The sequence below is a fragment of the Tinamus guttatus genome, unplaced genomic scaffold, assembly GCF_059628265.1.
Source record: "Tinamus guttatus ecotype Peru unplaced genomic scaffold, ASM5962826v1 Tinamus_guttatus_pri_ptg001345l, whole genome shotgun sequence".
NCBI lineage: Eukaryota > Metazoa > Chordata > Aves > Tinamiformes > Tinamidae > Tinamus > Tinamus guttatus.
In genome coordinates this window covers 1-17848 of record NW_028289879.1, presented here as the reverse complement: position 1 = coordinate 17848, position 17848 = coordinate 1, and the positions used below count along the sequence as shown (strand labels likewise).

Sequence of the window (17848 nt, the reverse complement as noted above, 5' to 3'; positions counted from 1 at the left end):
ATGGGGATGTCCCTGGGGTCCCCTGTCCCCAGTGTCCCCTGTCCCCAGGGTTGGCTTCATGGCGGCCTCCAATGTGGGGGTGGCCCCAGGGTCCCCTGTCCCCAGGGTTGGCCTCGCGGTGTCCCCACCGCGTCCCCTTGTCCCCCCCTTCACCAGGTTGGCGACGTTCTCGGGGCTCAGCAGGGGCTGCAGGAACTCGGCCGTGACGTCCGTGTCCGAGTGGGGGCCGCCGGGGGCCTTGGCCGCCGCCGCCGCCGCCTCCGCGTCCTTGTCCTCGTCGTCCTCGCCCAGGGGGGGCTCTGTGGCGGGGGACACCCCGCGGGGGGACCCTGGTGGCTCCACTCGGCCACCGGGTGTCCCCAGGGGGCCCCGCGCTGTCCCCAGCCGACCGCGAGGAGCTCGGGGTGGAGGAGGCCACAGAGGCCCAGAACCCGCTATGGAGGCCCCGATCCAACCATGGAGGCCCGGAACCAACCGTGGAGGCCCAGAACCAACCACGGAGGCCCGGAACCAACCATGGAGGCCCAGAACCAACCATGGAGGCCCGGAACCAGCCATGGAGGCCCAGAACGAACCACGGAGGCCCGGAACCAACCATGGAGGCCTGGAACCAACCATGGAGGCCCAGAACCAACCATGGAGGCCTGGAACAAACCGTGGAGCCCCGGAACCAACCATGGAGGCCCGGAACCAACCGTGGATGCCCGGAACCAACCATGGAGGCCCGGAACAAACCGTGGAGCCCCGGAACCAACCACGGAGGCCCGGAACCAACCATGGAGCCCCAGAACGAACCACGGAGGCCCGGAACCAACCATGGAGGCCCAGAACCAACCGTGGAGGCCTGGATCCAACCACGGAGGCCCAGAACCAACCGTGGAGGCCTGGATCCAACCACGGAGGCCCAGAACCGTGGAGCCCCGGAACCAACCATGGAGGCCCAGAACCAACCATGGAGACCTGGAACCAACCACAGAGGCCTGGAACCAACCATGGAGGCCTGGAACCAACTGCGAGGCCCTGGGAACCAGGAGGCCTGAGGACCTCACGATGGGGGAGGCCAGCGGGGACCTGAGAACCTCAGGGCAGTGGAGGTTGGGGGTAGACCCAAGCGCGTGGAGGCCGATGGAGCCACAAGAAGGGGGAGGTCTGAGCACGTGGAGGCCGGTGGAGGCCCGAGAGCGGGGAGGCACAAGCGTGAGGAGGAGTGGGCATGGGGAGGCCAGGGGACGCCTGAGCATGGGGAGGCCCGAGCGCGGGGAGACCAGAACGAGGCCCAAGCGCAGGGAGACCCGAGCATGGGGAGGCCCGAGCACAGGGAGGCCGGCGAGTGGCCTGAGCGTGGAGAGGCCCGAGCACAGAGAGACCAGCAGGAAGCTCGAGCGCGGGGAGGCCCGAGCACAGGGAGGCCACTGGGAGGCCCAAGCACGGGGAAGCCTGAGTGCAGGAAGGCCCAAGCGCGGGGAGGCCGGCGGGAGGCCCGAGTGGAGGGAGACCAACAGGAGGCCTGAGCACGGGGTGGCCCAAGCACAAGGAGGCCGGTGGGAGGCTGGAGCATGGGGAGGCCGGAGCGTGGGGAGGCCAGTGGAAGCCTGAGCACAGGGAGACCCGAGCACAGGGAGGCCAGTGGGAGACCCAAGTGTGGGGAGGCCCGAGCACAGGGAGACCAGCAGGAGGCTCGAGCGTGGGGAGGCCCAAGCACAGGGAGGCTGGCGGGAGGCCGGAGCATGGGGAGGCCCGAGCACAAGGAGGCCGGCAGGAGGCCCGAGCACAGGGAGACCAGCAGGAGACCCAAGCGCGGGGAGGCCCAAGCACAGGGAGGCTGGCGGGAGGCCTAAGCACAGGGAGGCTGGCGGGAGGCCAGAGCATGGGGAGGCTCGAGCATGGGGTGGCCTGAGGACAGGGAGGCTGGTGGGAGGCCCAAGTGTGGGGAGGCCTGAGCACAGGGAGACCAGCAGGAGGCCCGAGCGTGGGGAGGCCCAAGCACAGGGAGGCTGGCGGGAGGCCCGAGCGCAGGGAGGCCTGAGCACAGGGAGACCAGCAGAAGGCCCAAGTGTGGGGAGGCCCAAGCACAGGGAGGCTGGCGGGAGGCCCGAGCACGGGGAGGCCGACGGGAGGCCCGAGCGTGGGGAGGCCCAAGCACAGGGAGGCTGGCGGGAGGCCCGAGCGTGGGGAGGCCTGAGCACAAGGAGGCCGGCAGGAGGCCCGAGCACAGGGAGACCAGCAGGAGGGCTGAGCGTGGGGAGGCCCAAGCACAGGGAGGCTGGCGGGAGGCCGGAGCATGGGGAGGCCCGAGCACAGGGAGACCAGCAGGAGGCCCAAGCACAGGGAGACCAGCAGGAGGCCCGAGCGTGGGGAGGCCCAAGCACAGGGAGACCAGCAGGAGGCCCGAGCACGGGGAGGCCGACGGGAGGCCCGAGCGTGGGGAGGCCCGAGCACAGAGAGGCTGGCGGGAGGCCGGAGCATGGGGAGGCCCGAGCACAGGGAGACCAGCAGGAGGCCCAAGCACAGGGAGACCAGCAGGAGGCCCGAGCGTGGGGAGGCCCAAGCACAGGGAGACCAGCAGGAGGCCCGAGCACGGGGAGGCCGACGGGAGGCCCGAGCGTGGGGAGGCCCGAGCACAGGGAGGCTGGCGGGAGGCCAGAACATGGGGAGGCTCGAGCATGGGGTGGCCCGAGGACAGGGAGGCTGGCGGGAGGCCGGAGCATGGGGAGGCCCGAGCACAGGGAGACCAGCAGGAGGCCCGAGCGTGGGGAAGCCCAAGCACAGGGAGACCAGCAGGAGGCCCGAGCACGGGGAGGCCGACGGGAGGCCCGAGCGTGGGGAGGCCCAAGCACAGAGAGGCTGGTGGGAGGCCGGAGCATGGGGAGGCCCGAGCACAAGGAGGCCGGCAGGAGGCCCGAGCACAGGGAGACCAGCAGGAGGCCCGAGCGTGGGGAGGCCCAAGCACAGGGAGGCCCGAGCGCGCGGAGGCCGCCCCTCACCGATCTTCATCTTCTTGAGGGCGGCGTCGGGCTCGTCGCGGGGCCGCTTGCGGCCGTCGCGCGGGCTGGGGAGGCTGCGGGCGATCTCGGCCTGCTGCGTGCCCAGGTCCACGAGGAGGGTGGTGATCTGAGGCTGGAAGTCTCCGGAGGCCGGGTGCCGCAGGACGCTCAGCAGGTGCAGCTTGAGGTTCTTGCGCACGCTGCTCACCTGCGACTTGGCCAGCGTGGGCGGCAGGTTGGCTACGGGGGGAGGCGGCACGTGGGCGCCCGGACGCCGGGGCCCGCCCGGACGCCGGGGCCCCGCGGCCGCGCCGGGGAGGGCAGAGGGGGTCGTGGGGATCCGGGACAGGCGGATCTCAGGGTTGGATCGTGGGGATCCAGGACACCCGGATCTTGGGGCTGAATCATGGAGATCTGGGACACCTGGGTCCTCATCTGGACGTGTGGGGGGTCACGGAGATCCAGGACACCCGGATCTTGGGGCTGGATCATGGAAATCTGGGATACCCGGATCTTGGGGCTGGATTTTGGGGCTGGATCATGGAGATCCGGGACACCTGGATCTCAGGGTTGGATCATGGTGATCCAGGACACCCGGATTTTGTGGCTGGATCTTGGGGATGGATGGGAAGTGGCTGCTGGATCATGGAGATCTGGGATACCCGGATCTTGGGGCTGGATGGGAAGTGGGTGCTGGATCATGGAGATCCGGGACACCCGGATCTTGGGGCTGGATCATGGGGATTTGGGACACCCGGGTCCTCATCTGGACGTGTGGGGGGTCACAGAGATCCAGGACACCCGGATCTTGGGGCTGGATCTTGGGGATGGATGGGAAGTGGCTGCTGGATCATGGAGATCTGGGACACTTGGATCTTGGGGCTGGATTTCTGGGCTGGATCATGGGGATTTGGGACACTCGGATCTCGGGGCTGGATCTCGGAGATCCGGGAAACCTGGATCTTGGAGCTGGATCTTGGGGCCGGATGGGAAGCAGGTGCTGGATCATGGAGATCAGGGACACCCGGGTTCTCATGTGGATGGGTGGGGGGTCGTGGAGATCTGCGTCACCTGGATCTTGGGGCTGGATTTTGGGGCTGGATCATGGGGATTTGGGACACCCAGATCTTGGGGCTGGATTTTGGGGCTGGATCATGGGGATTTGGGACACCCAGATCTTGGAGCTGGATCTTGGGACTGGATGGGAAGCGGGTGCTGGATCATGGAGATCCAGGACACCCGGGTCCTCATCTGGACAGGCAGGGGGTCACGGAGATCCGGGACACCCGAATCTTGGGGCTGGATCATGGAAATCTGGGACACCCAGATCTTGGGGCTGGATGGAAAGCGGGTGTTGGATCACGGAGATCCGGGACACCCGGATCTCAGGGTTGGATCATGAAGATCCAGGACACCCGGGTCCTCATCTGGATGGGAGGGGGTCATGGAGATCCGGGACACCCGGATTTGGGGGCTGGATCATGGGGATTTGGGACACCCAGATCTTGGGGCTGGATTTTGGGGCTGGATCATGGAGATCTGGGACACCTGGATCTTGGGGCTGGATCATGGGGATTTGGGACACCCAGATCTTGGGGCTGGATTTTGGGGCTGGATCATGGAGATCTGGGACACCTGGATCTTGGGGCTGGATCATGGGGATTTGGGACACCCGGGTCCTCATCTGGACGTGTGGGGGGTCACAGAGATCCAGGACACCCGGATCTTGGGGCTGGATTTTGGGGCTGGATCATGGAGATCTGGGACACCCGGATCTTGGGGCTGCATCATGGGGATTTGGGACACCCAGATCTTGGAGCTGGATCTTGGGGCTGGATGGGAAGTGGGTGCTGGATCACGGAGATCCAGGACACCTGGATCTTGGGGCTGGATCATGGGGATTTGGGACACCCAGATCTTGGGGCTGGATTTTGGGGCTGGATCATGGAGATCCGGGACACCTGGATCTCAGGGTTGGATCATGGAGATTCAGGACACCCGGATTTTGGGGCTGGATCTTGGGGATGGATGGGAAGTGGCTGCTGGATCATGGAGATCTGGGATACCCGGATCTTGGGGCTGGATGGGAAGTGGCTGCTGGATCATGGAGATCCGGGACACCCGGATCTTGGGGCTGGATCACGGGGATTTGGGACACCCGGGTCCTCATCTGGACGTGTGGAGGGTCACAGAGATCCAGGACACCCGGATCTTGGGGCTGGATTTTGGGGCTGGATCATGGAGATCCAGGACACCCGTATCTTGTGGCTGGATCTTGGGGCTGGATGGGAAGTGGCTGCTGGATCATGGAGATCTGGGACACTTGGATCTTGGGGCTGGATTTCGGGGCTGGATCATGGGGATTTGGGACACTCGGATCTCGGGGCTGGATCTTGGAGATCCGGGAAACCTGGATCTTGGAGCTGGATCTTGGGGCTGGATCTTGGGGCTGGATCTTGGGGCTGGATCTTGGGGCTGGATGGGAAGCAGGTGCTGGATCATGGAGATCAGGGACACCCGGGTTCTCATGTGGATGGGTGGGGGGTCATGGAGATCCGGGACACCCGGATCTTGGGGCTGGATCATGGAAATCTGGGACACCCGGATCTTGGGGCTGGATTTTGGGGCTGGATCATGGAGATCCGGGACACCTGGATCTCAGGGTTGGATAATGGAGATCCAGGACACCCAGATTTTGTGGCTGGATCTTGGGGCTGGATGGGAAGTGGCTGCTGGATCATGGAGATCTGGGATACCCGGATCTTGGGGCTGGATTTTGGGGCTGGATCATGGAGATCTGGGACACCTGGATCTTGGGGCTGGATTTTGGGGTTGGATCATGGAGATCCGGGACACCTGGATCTCAGGGTTGGATAATGGAGATTCAGGACACCCGGATTTTGGGGCTGGATCTTGGGGATGGATGGGAAGTGGCTGCTGGATCATGGAGATCTGGGACACTTGGATCTTGGGGCTGGATTTTGGGGCTGGATCATGGGGATTTGGGACACTCGGATCTCGGGGCTGGATCTTGGAGATCCGGGAAACCTGGATCTTGGAGCTGGATCTTGGGGCTGGATGGGAAGCAGGTGCTGGATCATGGAGATCCAGGACACCTGGGTTCTCATGTGGATGGGTGGGGGGTCATGGAGATCTGGGACACCTGGATCTTGGGGCTGGATCTTGGGGCTGGATCATGGGGATTTGGGACACCCGGATCTTGCGGCTGGATTTTGGAGGTGGATCATGGGGATTTGGGACACCCGGATCTTGGGGCTGGATCATGGAGATCTGGGACACCCAGATCTTGGGGCTGGATTTTGGGGCTGGATCATGGGGATTTGGGACACCCGGATCTTGGGGCTGGATCATGGAGATCTGGGACACCCGGGTCCTCATCTGGACGTGTGGGGGGTCACAGAGATGCAGGACACCCAGATCTTGGGGCTGGATTTGGGGCTGGATCATGGGGATTTGGGACACCTGGATCTTGGGGCTGGATTTTGGGGCTGGATCATGGAGATCTGGGACACCTGGATCTTGGGGCTGGATTTTGGGGCTGGATCATGGAGATCTGGGACACCTGGATCTTGGGGCTGGATCATGGGGATCTGGGACACCTGGATCTTGGGGCTGGATCATGGAGATCCGGGACACCCGGATGTCGGGACTGGCTGGGAGGTGGTTGCTAGGACAGGGCCACCCAGGCCACGTGGACCATGGGGCTGTCCCTATCCCGTCCCATCCCCACACTGTCCCTGTCCCTGTCCCCGCGCTGTCCCCGTGTCCCCGCGTTACCGTGCAGCGTCTCGTAGGCCTGGATGACCTCGGCCATGAACATGGGCCGCTGGCGGGCGATGGAGGCCAAGGCGCCCAGCGCGGCCGTCAGGTTGATGCTGGAGATGGCCGGGTGCACCATGAAGCGCAGGAGCTGCTCCAGCGCCGCGCGGCCCTCCTCCCACAGCGCCGCTGCGGGGACAGGGCCGTCAGCATGTCCCCAAGTGTCCCCAGGTGTCCCCTGGTGTCCCCAAGTGTCCCCAAGTGTCCCCAGGTGTCCCTGTGTCCCCCCGTGTCCCCATGTCCCTCCGTGTCCCCGTCAGGTTGATGCTGGAGATGGCCGGGTGCACCATGAAGCGCAGGAGCTGCTCCAGCGCCACTGGGGACACGGGGCTGTCAGCATGTCCCCAAGTGTCCCCAGGTGTCCCCGAGTGTCCCCAGGTGTCCCCATGTCCCCCAGGTGTCCCCGTGTCCCCCCATGTCCCCGTCAGGTTGATGCTGGAGATGGCCGTGTGCACCATGAAGCGCAGGAGCTGCTCCAGCGCCGCTGGGGACACGGGGCTGTCAGCGTGTCCCCAAGTGTCCCCAAGTGTCCCCTGGTGTCCCCTGGTGTCCCCGTGTCCCCCCCGTGTCCCTGTGTCCCCATGTTCCCCCGTGTCCCCGTCAGGTTGATGCTGGAGATGGCCGCGTGCACCATGAAGCACAGGAGCTGCTCCAGCGCCGCTGGGGACACAGGGCTGTCAGCGTGTCCCCAAGTGTCCCCAGGTGTCCCCAAGTGTCCCCTGGTGTCCCCGTGTCCCCCCCGTGTCCCCATGTCCCTCCGTGTCCCCGTCAGGTTGATGCTGGAGATGGCCGGGTGCACCATGAAGCGCAGGAGCTGCTCCAGCGCCACTGGGGACACGGGGCTGTCAGCGTGTCCCCAAGTGTCCCCAAGTGTCCCCTGGTGTCCCCGTGTCCCCCCCCGTGTCCCTGTGTCCCCGTGTCCCCCCGTGTCCCTGTCAGGTTGATGCTGGAGATGGCCGGGTGCACCATGAAGCACAGGAGCTGCTCCAGCGCCACTGGGGACATGGCGCCGTCAGCATGTCCCCAAGTGTCCCCAGGTGTCCCCTGGTGTCCCCAAGTGTCCCCTGGTGTCCCCGTGTCCCCCCCGTGTCCCCATGTCCCTCCGTGTCCCCGTCAGGTTGATGCTGGAGATGGCCAGGTGCACCATGAAGCGCAGGAGCTGCTCCAGTGCCACTGGGGACATGGGGCCGTCAGCATGTTCCCAAGTGTCCCCAGGTGTCCCCTGGTGTCCCCAAGTGTCCCCTGGTGTCCCCGTGTCCCCCCCGTGTCCCTGTGTCCCCATGTTCCCCCGTGTCCCCGTCAGGTTGATGCTGGAGATGGCCAGGTGCACCATGAAGCGCAGGAGCTGCTCCAGCACCACTGGGGACATGGGGCCATCAGCATGTCCCCAAGTGTCCCCTGGTGTCCCCGTGTCCCTGTGTCCCCATGTTCCCCCGTGTCCCCGTCAGGTTGATGCTGGAGATGGCCGGGTGCACCATGAAGCGCAGCAGCTGCTCCAGCACCACTGGGGACACGGGGCTGTCAGCATGTCCCCAAGTGACCCCAGGTGTCCCCGAGTGTCCCCAGGTGTCCCCATGTCCCCCAGGTGTCCCCATGTTCCCCCGTGTCCCCGTCAGGTTGATGCTGGAGATGGCCGGGTGCACCATGAAGCGCAGCAGCTGCTCCAGCGCCGCTGGGGACACGGGGCTGTCAGCGTGTCCCCAAGTGTCCCCAGGTGTCCCCGAGTGTCCCCAGGTGTCCCCATGTCCCCCAGGTGTCCCCGTGTCCCCCCGTGTCCCCGTCAGGTTGATGCTGGAGATGGCCGGGTGCACCATGAAGCGCAGGAGCTGCTCCAGTGCCACTGGGGACACGGGGCTGTCAGCGTGTCCCCAAGTGTCCCCAGGTGTCCCCTGGTGTCCCCGTGTCCCCCCCGTGTCCCTGTGTCCCCCCGTGTCCCCGTCAGGTTGATGCTGGAGATGGCCGGGTGCACCATGAAGCGCAGGAGCTGCTCCAGCGCCACTGGGGACACGGGGCTGTCAGCGTGTCCCCAAGTGTCCCCGAGTGTCCCCAGGTGTCCCCGTGCCCCCCCTGTGTCCCTGTGTCCCTCCATGTCCCCGTCAGGTTGATGCTGGAGATGGCCGGGTGCACCATGAAGCGCAGGAGCTGCTCCAGCACCACTGGGGACATGGCGCCGTCAGCATGTCCCCAAGTGTCCCCAGGTGTCCCCTGGTGTCCCCAAGTGTCCCCTGGTGTCCCCGTGTCCCCCCTGTGTCCCTGTGTCCCCCCGTGTCCCTGTCAGGTTGATGCTGGAGATGGCCGGGTGCACCATGAAGCGCAGGAGCTGCTCCAGCACCACTGGGGACACGGGGCCATCAGCATGTCCCCATGTGTCCCCTGGTGTCCCCGTGTGTCCCCAGGTGTCCCCATGTCCCCAAGGTGTCCCCGTGTCCCCCCGTGTCCCCGTCAGGTTGATGCTGGAGATGGCCGGGTGCACCATGAAGCGCAGGAGCTGCTCCAGTGCCACTGGGGACACGGGGCTGTCAGCATGTCCCCATGTGTCCCCAGGTGTCCCCGTGTCCCTCCAAGTGTCCTCGTGTCCCCACAAGTGTCCTGGTGCCCCCCCCAAGTGTCTGCATGTCCCCCAACTGTCCCCCAAGTGTCCCCATGTCCTCCCATGTGTCTCTGTGCCCCAAAGTGTCCCCATGTCCCAAGTGTCCCCATGTCCTCCCACATCCCTGTGTACCACAAAGTGTCCCCATGTCCCCCAAGTGTTCCCGTGTCCCCATGTCTCCCAGGTGTCCCCGTGTTCCACAAAGTGTCCCCATGTTCCCTCTGGCGTCCTCATGTCCCCCCAGCTGTCCCCATGCTCCCCCAGGCGTCCCCATGTCCCCCCAGGCGTCCCCATGTCCCCCAGGTGTCTCTGTGTTCCCCCAGGTGTCCCCATGTCCCCCTAAGTGTCCTCGTGTCCCCAGGTGTCCCTGTGTACCACAAAGTGTCCCCATGTTCCCTCTGGCGTCCCCATGTCCCCCCAGCTGTCCCTATGCTGCCCTAGGTGTCCCCATGTCCCCCCATGTCCCCCCATGTTCCCCCAGGCATCCTCGTGTTCCCCAAGTGTACCACAAAGTGTCCCCATGTCCCCTCAGGTGTCCCCATGTTCCCTTAGGTGTCCCCAAGTCCCCCAGGTATCCCCATGTCCCCCAGGTATCCTCATGTCCCCCAGGTGTCCCTGTGTACCACAAAGTGTCCCCATGTCCCCCCAGGCGTCCCCATGTCCCCCCAGGTGTCCCCATGCTCCCCCAGGCGTCCCCATGTCCCCCAGGTGTCTCTGTGTTCCCCCAGGTGTCCCCATGTCCCCCTAAGTGTCCTCGTGTCCCCAGGTGTCCCTGTGTACCACAAAGTGTCCCCATGTTCCCTCTGGCGTCCCCATGTCCCCCCAGCTGTCCCTATGCTGCCCCAGGTGTCCCCATGTCCCCCCATGTCCCCCCATGTTCCCCCAGGCATCCTCGTGTCCCCCAAGTGTACCACAAAGTGTCCCCATGTCCCCCCAGGCGTCCCCATGTCTCCCCAGGCGTCCTCGTGTCTCCCCAGGTATCCCCATGTCCCCCAGGTATCCCCATGTCCCCCAGGTGTCCCTGTGTACCACAAAGTGTCCCCATGTACCCCCAGGCGTCCCCATGTCCCCCCAGGTGTCCCCATGTCCCCCCAGGCGTCCCCGTGTCTCCCCAGGTGTCCTCATGTCCCCTCAGGTGTCCCCATGTTCCCTTAGGTGTCCCTGTGTTCCCCCACGTGTCCCCATGTCCCCCCAGGTGTCCCCATGTCCCCCCAGGTGTCCTCATGTCCCCCCAGGCGTCCCCATGTTCCCCCAGGCGTCCCCATGTCCTCTAGGTGTCCCTGTGTCCCCCCAGGTGTCCCCATGTCCCCCAGGTGCCCCCATGTTCCCCCAGGTGCCCCTGTGATCCCCCAGGCGTCCTCGTGTCCCCCAGGTGTCCCCCGGCGTCCCCAACGCACTGTACTTAATGTAGGGGTGGTCCTTGGGGACGCGCTCCAGGCTGATGTCGTTCTCGTGGCGCTTGGGGACGTCCGAGTCGGCCACGCGCGGGGACAGGGTGACAATGAGGCCCTCCACGAACTTGATGGCGTGCGTGCGCACGCCGTCGTTGTCCGAGTCCAGCAGCAGCAGGATGTCCCCCGCCATGGCCGACACCATCTCCCAACAGGCCTCCTGCAGCTCGCTGATGGCCTTGGACTTCACCATCCACTGCGGGGACAGCGGAGGGGACGCGTCACCGCGTGGCCGTGTCACCGCGCGGCCGTGTCACCGTGTCACCCGCGGCGCCCGCCGCTCACCTGCAGGGCCACCTTGTAGAGCTGCGTCATGGTGAGGATGGCCTTCTTCACCACGTTGACGTTGTCGTCCTTGAGGAGCATGTTGAGGTTGGCGATGAGCTTGAGGAGCAGCTCGATGTCGCGCTTGCTGGGGACGAGGGGACAGGGTGACGCGCGCGGGGACGGCCTTGGGGACGCGGTGGCGCGCGTGGGACGCGCTCCTCACCAGGCCTCCTCGATGAAGCCCACCACGAACTTGCGCACCTCGCTGGACTTGTCCGCTTGGAAGGCGATGATCTCCTGCGGGACGCGGGGGACGCCTTGGGGACACCTGGGGGACACCTTGGGGACACCTGGGGGACACCTTGGGGACGCCCTGGGGACACTTGGGGACGCCTTGGGGACACTTGGGGATGCCTTGGGGACATTTGGGGATGCCTTGGGGACAGCTTGGGGATGCCTTGGGGACACCTGGGGGACACCTTGGGGACACCCGAGGACACTTGGGGATGCCTTGGGGATGCCTTGGGGACACCTTGGGGACACCTGGGGGACACCTTGGGGACACCCGAGGACACTTGGGGACGCCCAAGGACACTTGGGGATGCCTTGGGGACACCTTGGGGATGCCTTGGGGACATCTGAGGACATTTGGGGACACCTTGGGGATGCCCTGGGGACACTTGGGGATGCCCTGGGGACACTTGGGAGACACCTTTGGGATGCCCTGGGGACACTTGGGAGACATCCAAGGACACTTGGGGACACCTTGGGGACACCAGAGGACACTTGGGGACACTGTTAGGATGCCTGGGAATACTTGGGGACACCTTGGGGATACCCAAGGACACTTGGGGGTGCCTGGGGACACTTGGGGACACCTTGGGGACATCAGAGGGCACTTCGGGACACCTTGGGGATGCCTGGGGACACTTGGGGGACACCTGAGGACACTCGGAGATGCTTAGGGACACCCGAGGACACTTGGGGACACTTGGGGATGTCTTGGGGACACTTGGGAACACCCAAGGATACTTGGGGATACTTGGGGACACTTGGGGACACCCTGGGAATGCCTGGGGACACTTGGGGACACCTGAAGACACTTGGGGATACTTGGGGACACTTTGGGGATGGCTGGGGACACCTGGGAACACTTGGGGACACCCTAGGACACTTGGAGAGACACTTGGGGACACCCTGGAGACACTTGGCAACACTTTGAGGACACCTGGTGACACTTGAGGACATTGGGGAGGCTTCAGCACATCTGAGGATGCCTAAGGACACAGTTGGGGACACTTGGGGACACCCAAAGACACTTGGGGACACCTGAAGACACTTAAAGAAGCTTGGGGACACTTGGGGACACCTGAGGATGTCTGGGGACAACTGGGAGCACTTGGGGACACTTGGGGATGCCTGAGAGCACTTGGGGACACCGGGGGACATTTGGGGAGACACTTGGGGACACCTGAGGAAACTTGGGGACACCTGAGGATGTCTGGGGACACCTGGGAACAGTCGGGGACACCTTGGGGATGCCTGAGGACATTTGGGGACATCTTGGGGACACTTGAGAACACTTGGGGACACCTGAGGACACTTGGGGACACCTGAGGATCTCTGGGGACACCTGGGAACAGTTGGGGACACCTTGGGGATGCCTGAGGACATTTGGGGACATCTTGGGGACACTTGTGAACACTTGGGGACACCTGAGGACACTTGGGGATGCCTGAGGATCTCTGGGGACACCTGGGAACCGTTGGGGACACTTGGGGATGCCTGAGGACATTTGGGAGGGGACACTTGGGGACACCGGGGAACATTTGGGGAGACACTTGGGGACACCTTGGGGATCCCTGAGGACACTTGGGGACACCTGGGGACACCTTGGGGATGCCTGAGGACACTTGGGGATGCCTGAGGACACCCGGGGGTACACTTGGGGACACTTGGGGACACTTGGGGACACGGTGGCAGCGCTCACGTCCAGGAAGTTGTCCAGCAGCGTGGGGTCCTTGTTGATGATGAGCTCCTGCACCTGCAGGGGACAGGCGCTGGGGACAGCCCGCGGTGGCCTCGGGGACAAGTGCCACCCCCTCCCGCCCCGGCCACCGCCGTCCCCAGCGCGGGGACGGGGCTGTCACCTGCTTGAGGACGTTGATCTTGGAGTCGTTGCTGATGAGGGCGGCCTGGTTGAGGAGCTCCACGACCTGCGGGGACACGCGGGTGTCACCGCGTCACCCACGGGTGTCACCGCATCACCCTAAGGGTGTCACCACATCACCCCAAGGGCATCACTGTGTCACCCCGAGGGTGTTACCATGTCACCTGCGGGCGTCACCGCATTGGTGTCACATCACCCCGAGGGTGTCACCGTGTCACCCTGAGGGTGTCACCGCGTCACCCTGAGGGCATCACCGTGTCACCCCGAGGGTGTCACCACGTCACCCTGAGGATGTCACCATGTCACCGCATCGGTGTCACATCACCCCGAGGGTGTCACTGCGTCACCCACGGGTGTCACCGTGTCACCCCGAGGGTGTCACCACGTCACCCATGGGTGTCACGTCACCGTGTCGGTGTCACCGCATCACCCCAAGGGTGTCACCGTGTCACTGTGCGGGCATCACTGTGTCACCCGCAGGCGTCACCGCGTCACCCTGTGGCCAGGGACAGGGTGGCCCCAAGGACAATTCCTACAGGGACAGGGTGGCCCCAAGGCCGATCCCTCCGGGATCCAGCCCTAGTGGAGGCCGCTGGATCCGGGAGGCCACCGGGATCCCAATCCCGAATCCCAGGGATCCAGCACGGGCGGAGGCTGCCGGATCCAGGAGGTCATTGGGATTCCAATCCCAGGGATCCCACCCGGGTGGAAGCTGCCAGATCCAGGAGACCGCTGGGATCCTGATCCCAAATCCCAGGGATCCCACCCGGCTGGAGGCTGCTGGATTCGGGAGGCCGCCAGGATCCCAATCGCAAATCCCAGGGATTCCACCCGGGTGGAGGCCGCCAGATCTAGGAGGCCGCCGGGATCCCGATCCCAAATCCCAGGGATCCTGATCCCAAATCCCAGGGATTCCACCCAGGCAGAAGCCGCCGGATCCGGGAGGCCGCCGGGATCCCGATCCCAAATCCCAGGGATCCAGCCCGGGTGGAGGCCGCTGGGATCCCACCGGGCCGCCAATCCCGTTCCCGATCCCGCTCCCGATCCCGATCCCGCTCCCGCTCCCGCTCCCGTTCCCGCTCCCATCCCGCGCTCCGGAGCGCCGCGCGCACCCGCTCCGACGTGCTGGAGCCGTCGGCGGCGCCGGCCTCGTCCTCGGCGAAGAACTGGGAGGCGACGCTGGTGCGGGCGCCCTCGGCCGCCATGGCTGCCCCTACGGCATCCATAGGGGCCGTCCATACGTGCCCATCCATAGGGGCCCATCCATAGGGGCCCGTCCATACATGTCCATCCATAGGGGCCCATCCATACGTGCCCATCCATAGGGGCCCATCCATAGGGGCCCGTCCATACATGTCCATCCATAGGGGCCCATCCATACGTGCCCATCCATATGTGTCCATCCATAGGGGCCGTCCATACGTGCCCATCCATACGTGCCCATCCATAGGGGCCGTCCATACATGTCCATCCATAGGGGCCCGTCCATACATGTCCATCCATAGGGGCCCATCCATACGTGCCCATCCATATGTGTCCATCCATAGGGGCCGTCCATACGTGCCCATCCATACGTGCCCATCCATAGGGGCCCGTCCATACATGTCCATCCATACGTGCCCATCCATACGGGCCATCCATATGTGTCCATCCATACGGGCCCATCCATACGTGTCCATCCATAGGGGCCCATCCATACGTGTCCATCCATACGTGCCCGTCCATACGTGCCCATCCATAGGGGCCGTCCATACATGTCCATCCATACGTGCCCATCCATAGGGGCCCGTCCATACGTGCCCATCCATAGGGGCCGTCCATACATGCCCATCCATATGTGCCCATCCATAGGGGCCCATCCATACGTGCCCATCCATAGGGGCCCATCCATAGGGGCCGTCCATACGTGCCCATCCATATGTGTCCATCCATACGTGCCCATCCATAGGGGCCATCCATACGTGCCCATCCATAGGGGCCCATCCACACGTGCCCATCCATAGGGTCCCGTCCATATGTGCCCATCCATAGGGTCCCGTCCATACGTGCCCATCCATAGGGGCCCATCCATAGGGGCCGTCCATACATGCCCATCCATAGGGGCCCATCCACAGGGGCCCGTCCATAGGGGCCCATCCATACGTGCCCATCCATACGTGCCCATCCATAGGGGCCCATCCATACGTGCCCATCCATACGTGCCCATCCATACGTGCCCATCCATAGGGGCCGTCCATACGTGCCCATCCATACGTGCCCATCCATAGGGGCCCGTCCATACGTGCCCATCCATACGGGCCCATCCCTATCCCTCTCCATCCATACATCCCCCCATCCATACCACCCTCATCCCCCCATCTATACATTCCCCCATCTATACTTCCCCATCTACACATCTCCTGTCTATACATACCGCCACCTATATATTCTGCCTATACGTTCCCCACACACGCGTCCCCCATCCTATACATTCTGCGTCTATACATCCTACCACCTATACATGGTCTCTATACAGCTCTCGTCTATACATCCTGCTACTATACCTTGCACCATCTATACATCCTGTCTATACATCCCCTTCTCCTTTCACATTCCCTTCTACATCCATATCCCCCTTCCACCCCTATCCCCTCTATACATCCCACCATCTATACATCCCACCATCTATACATCCCTCTTTCCATCCATACCCCCTTCTCCATCCCCAGCCCCCATTTAAACACCCCCCATCCATACATCCTCATCTATATGTTCCCCTCTCCATTCCTATTTTTCCACCTATAGATCCCCCATCTATACATCACTCTCTTGCTCTATACCCCCTTTTCTACCCATATCCCTACCCATATATTCCCTCCACCATCCATACATCCCCCATCTATACACCCCTCCTCCATCTATACGGCCCTCGCTATACCACCCCTCTGCCCCCACCCCCTCAGTGCCCCCCCCAGCATACGGGGCCCTTCTGTCCCCTATATGTCACCCCCCTTATGCTATAGGCCCCCCTGTGGGTAGCCCAGGCCCCTCCATACAGGGCTGGGATGTCCCATATGGCCCCATAGGAGCCTCCTCCCACGTACCATGACCCCTATAGGGCCCTATATCACCCTCCCCATACTCCTGCCTATGCCAGCTCCTATATAGATGCCTTATATGTCTATAGGATCCCCAAATACCCTATATATCCCCCTCTAGAGCTGCCAGCCCAGCCTCTCCCCTATAGGCTCCTATAGAACCCCCTATAGGCTCCTCCAGGCCCTATGGAGCCCTACGTCCCACCCAGCCCCTTGCCCACGTATAGGGCCCTATAGAGGCACCTATAGCTGCTCCAGTCGCCTATAGGGTCCTCACCCCCCAGCCGGCCCCTATAGCCCCCCTGCCTCCCCCTATAGCCCATAGAGCTCCGGTCCTCCCTCCCTGTCCATAGGGCCCTATAGAACCTCCTCCTCCCCCATACAGCACCCTATAGAGGCCCTATAGGGCCTCCCCTCTCCTATAAAGACCCGTTCCCCCCGTCTCGCCTGTTCCGACCTTCCCGGCCCCGGAGCCCCGCGGGGCCCCCCAGACCCCTATAGGAGCCTATAGGAGCCTATAGGCCCCCGCCGCCCCCCCGGAGAGCCCGGGCTCCCGCCGCCCCGCGGGGCTTCCCGCCTCGCAGGGCCCACTCACCCCCCTCCCGACGCCCCTACGGGTCCCTATAGGCTCCTACGGGTTCCTATGGGTCCCTATAGGCCCCTATAGGCCCCTACGGGTGCCCACGAGGGCCGCCCCATCCCCCGTCACGGCCGCCCGCGCGCTCGGCGGCCCGCGCGCCCCCGGCGCATGCGCCGTGACGTCACGCCGCGGAAGCGGCGGGGCGGGAAGGCCACGCCCCCTTCTCCCAGACATGCGCAGGTGAGGAGCGGTCACGGCGGCGCGCATGCGCATAAGGGGCATGGCCGGAGTGGTGTTTTGCGCATGCGCAGCGGTGCGGAACTACAGCTCCCGGCAGGCCCCGCGCGGTCCCGCCCGCTCCGGGCTCCCCCCGTGCTCCAACCGCCCCTCGCAACAGTTCCGGCCCCCACAAGGACCCCCCCCCCCGCCGTGTGCAACAAACGCTCCAATTTGTGCAAAAAAACCTGTTTATTGCAGAAAGGGGGCGGAATATATATTCCGGAAAAGAAGAGCAAAAACCACAACATTTTCATTAAAGAAAATTACGAGAGAGACTTTCCCAAGGCCTCGTGCAAAGGGGGGGGTCGTGGGGGGCGCCCCCTCCCCCCAGCCCACGGGACACGAGTGGGGGCAGGGAAGGGTCGGGGGGGGGGGGGGCGGGTGTCACAGGCCACATGTGTCCCCCCCCTCCCCCCCCGCGGTGTCACGTGGGGCTGGGGACATGGGGGGGGGACACGGGGTCCTGTCCCCCCCCCGCCCATTACTGCGGGGGCGGGGCTTAAAGAACAAAAGCAGGAGAAGGGGAGGGCCCGGGGCCCCAAATAAGGGAAATGGGCGGGGCCTGTGTCCTGGGGGCGGGGCCTGGGCCCGAGGGGGCGGGGCCTGGGCC

General features: G+C 64.4%; 1 protein-coding gene across 1 annotated transcript in view; it reads right to left on the bottom strand.

The window, feature by feature from the left end:
- Window positions 1-14507, bottom strand: part of LOC104578513 (symplekin scaffold protein) — a 51067-nt gene extending 36560 nt beyond the window's left edge. Inside the window, exons 1-9 of the mRNA XM_088539048.1 lie at window positions 14415-14507; window positions 13283-13348; window positions 13123-13176; window positions 11356-11429; window positions 11151-11277; window positions 10812-11061; window positions 6783-6953; window positions 2985-3224; window positions 154-299 (exon numbers count right to left, since the gene is read on the bottom strand). Coding sequence (XP_088395174.1) covers window positions 154-299; window positions 2985-3224; window positions 6783-6953; window positions 10812-11061; window positions 11151-11277; window positions 11356-11429; window positions 13123-13176; window positions 13283-13348; window positions 14415-14507 — 1221 coding nt within the window. The remainder of the gene's footprint in view (window positions 1-153; window positions 300-2984; window positions 3225-6782; window positions 6954-10811; window positions 11062-11150; window positions 11278-11355; window positions 11430-13122; window positions 13177-13282; window positions 13349-14414) is intronic.
- Window positions 14508-17848: the final 3341 nt, after the last annotated feature.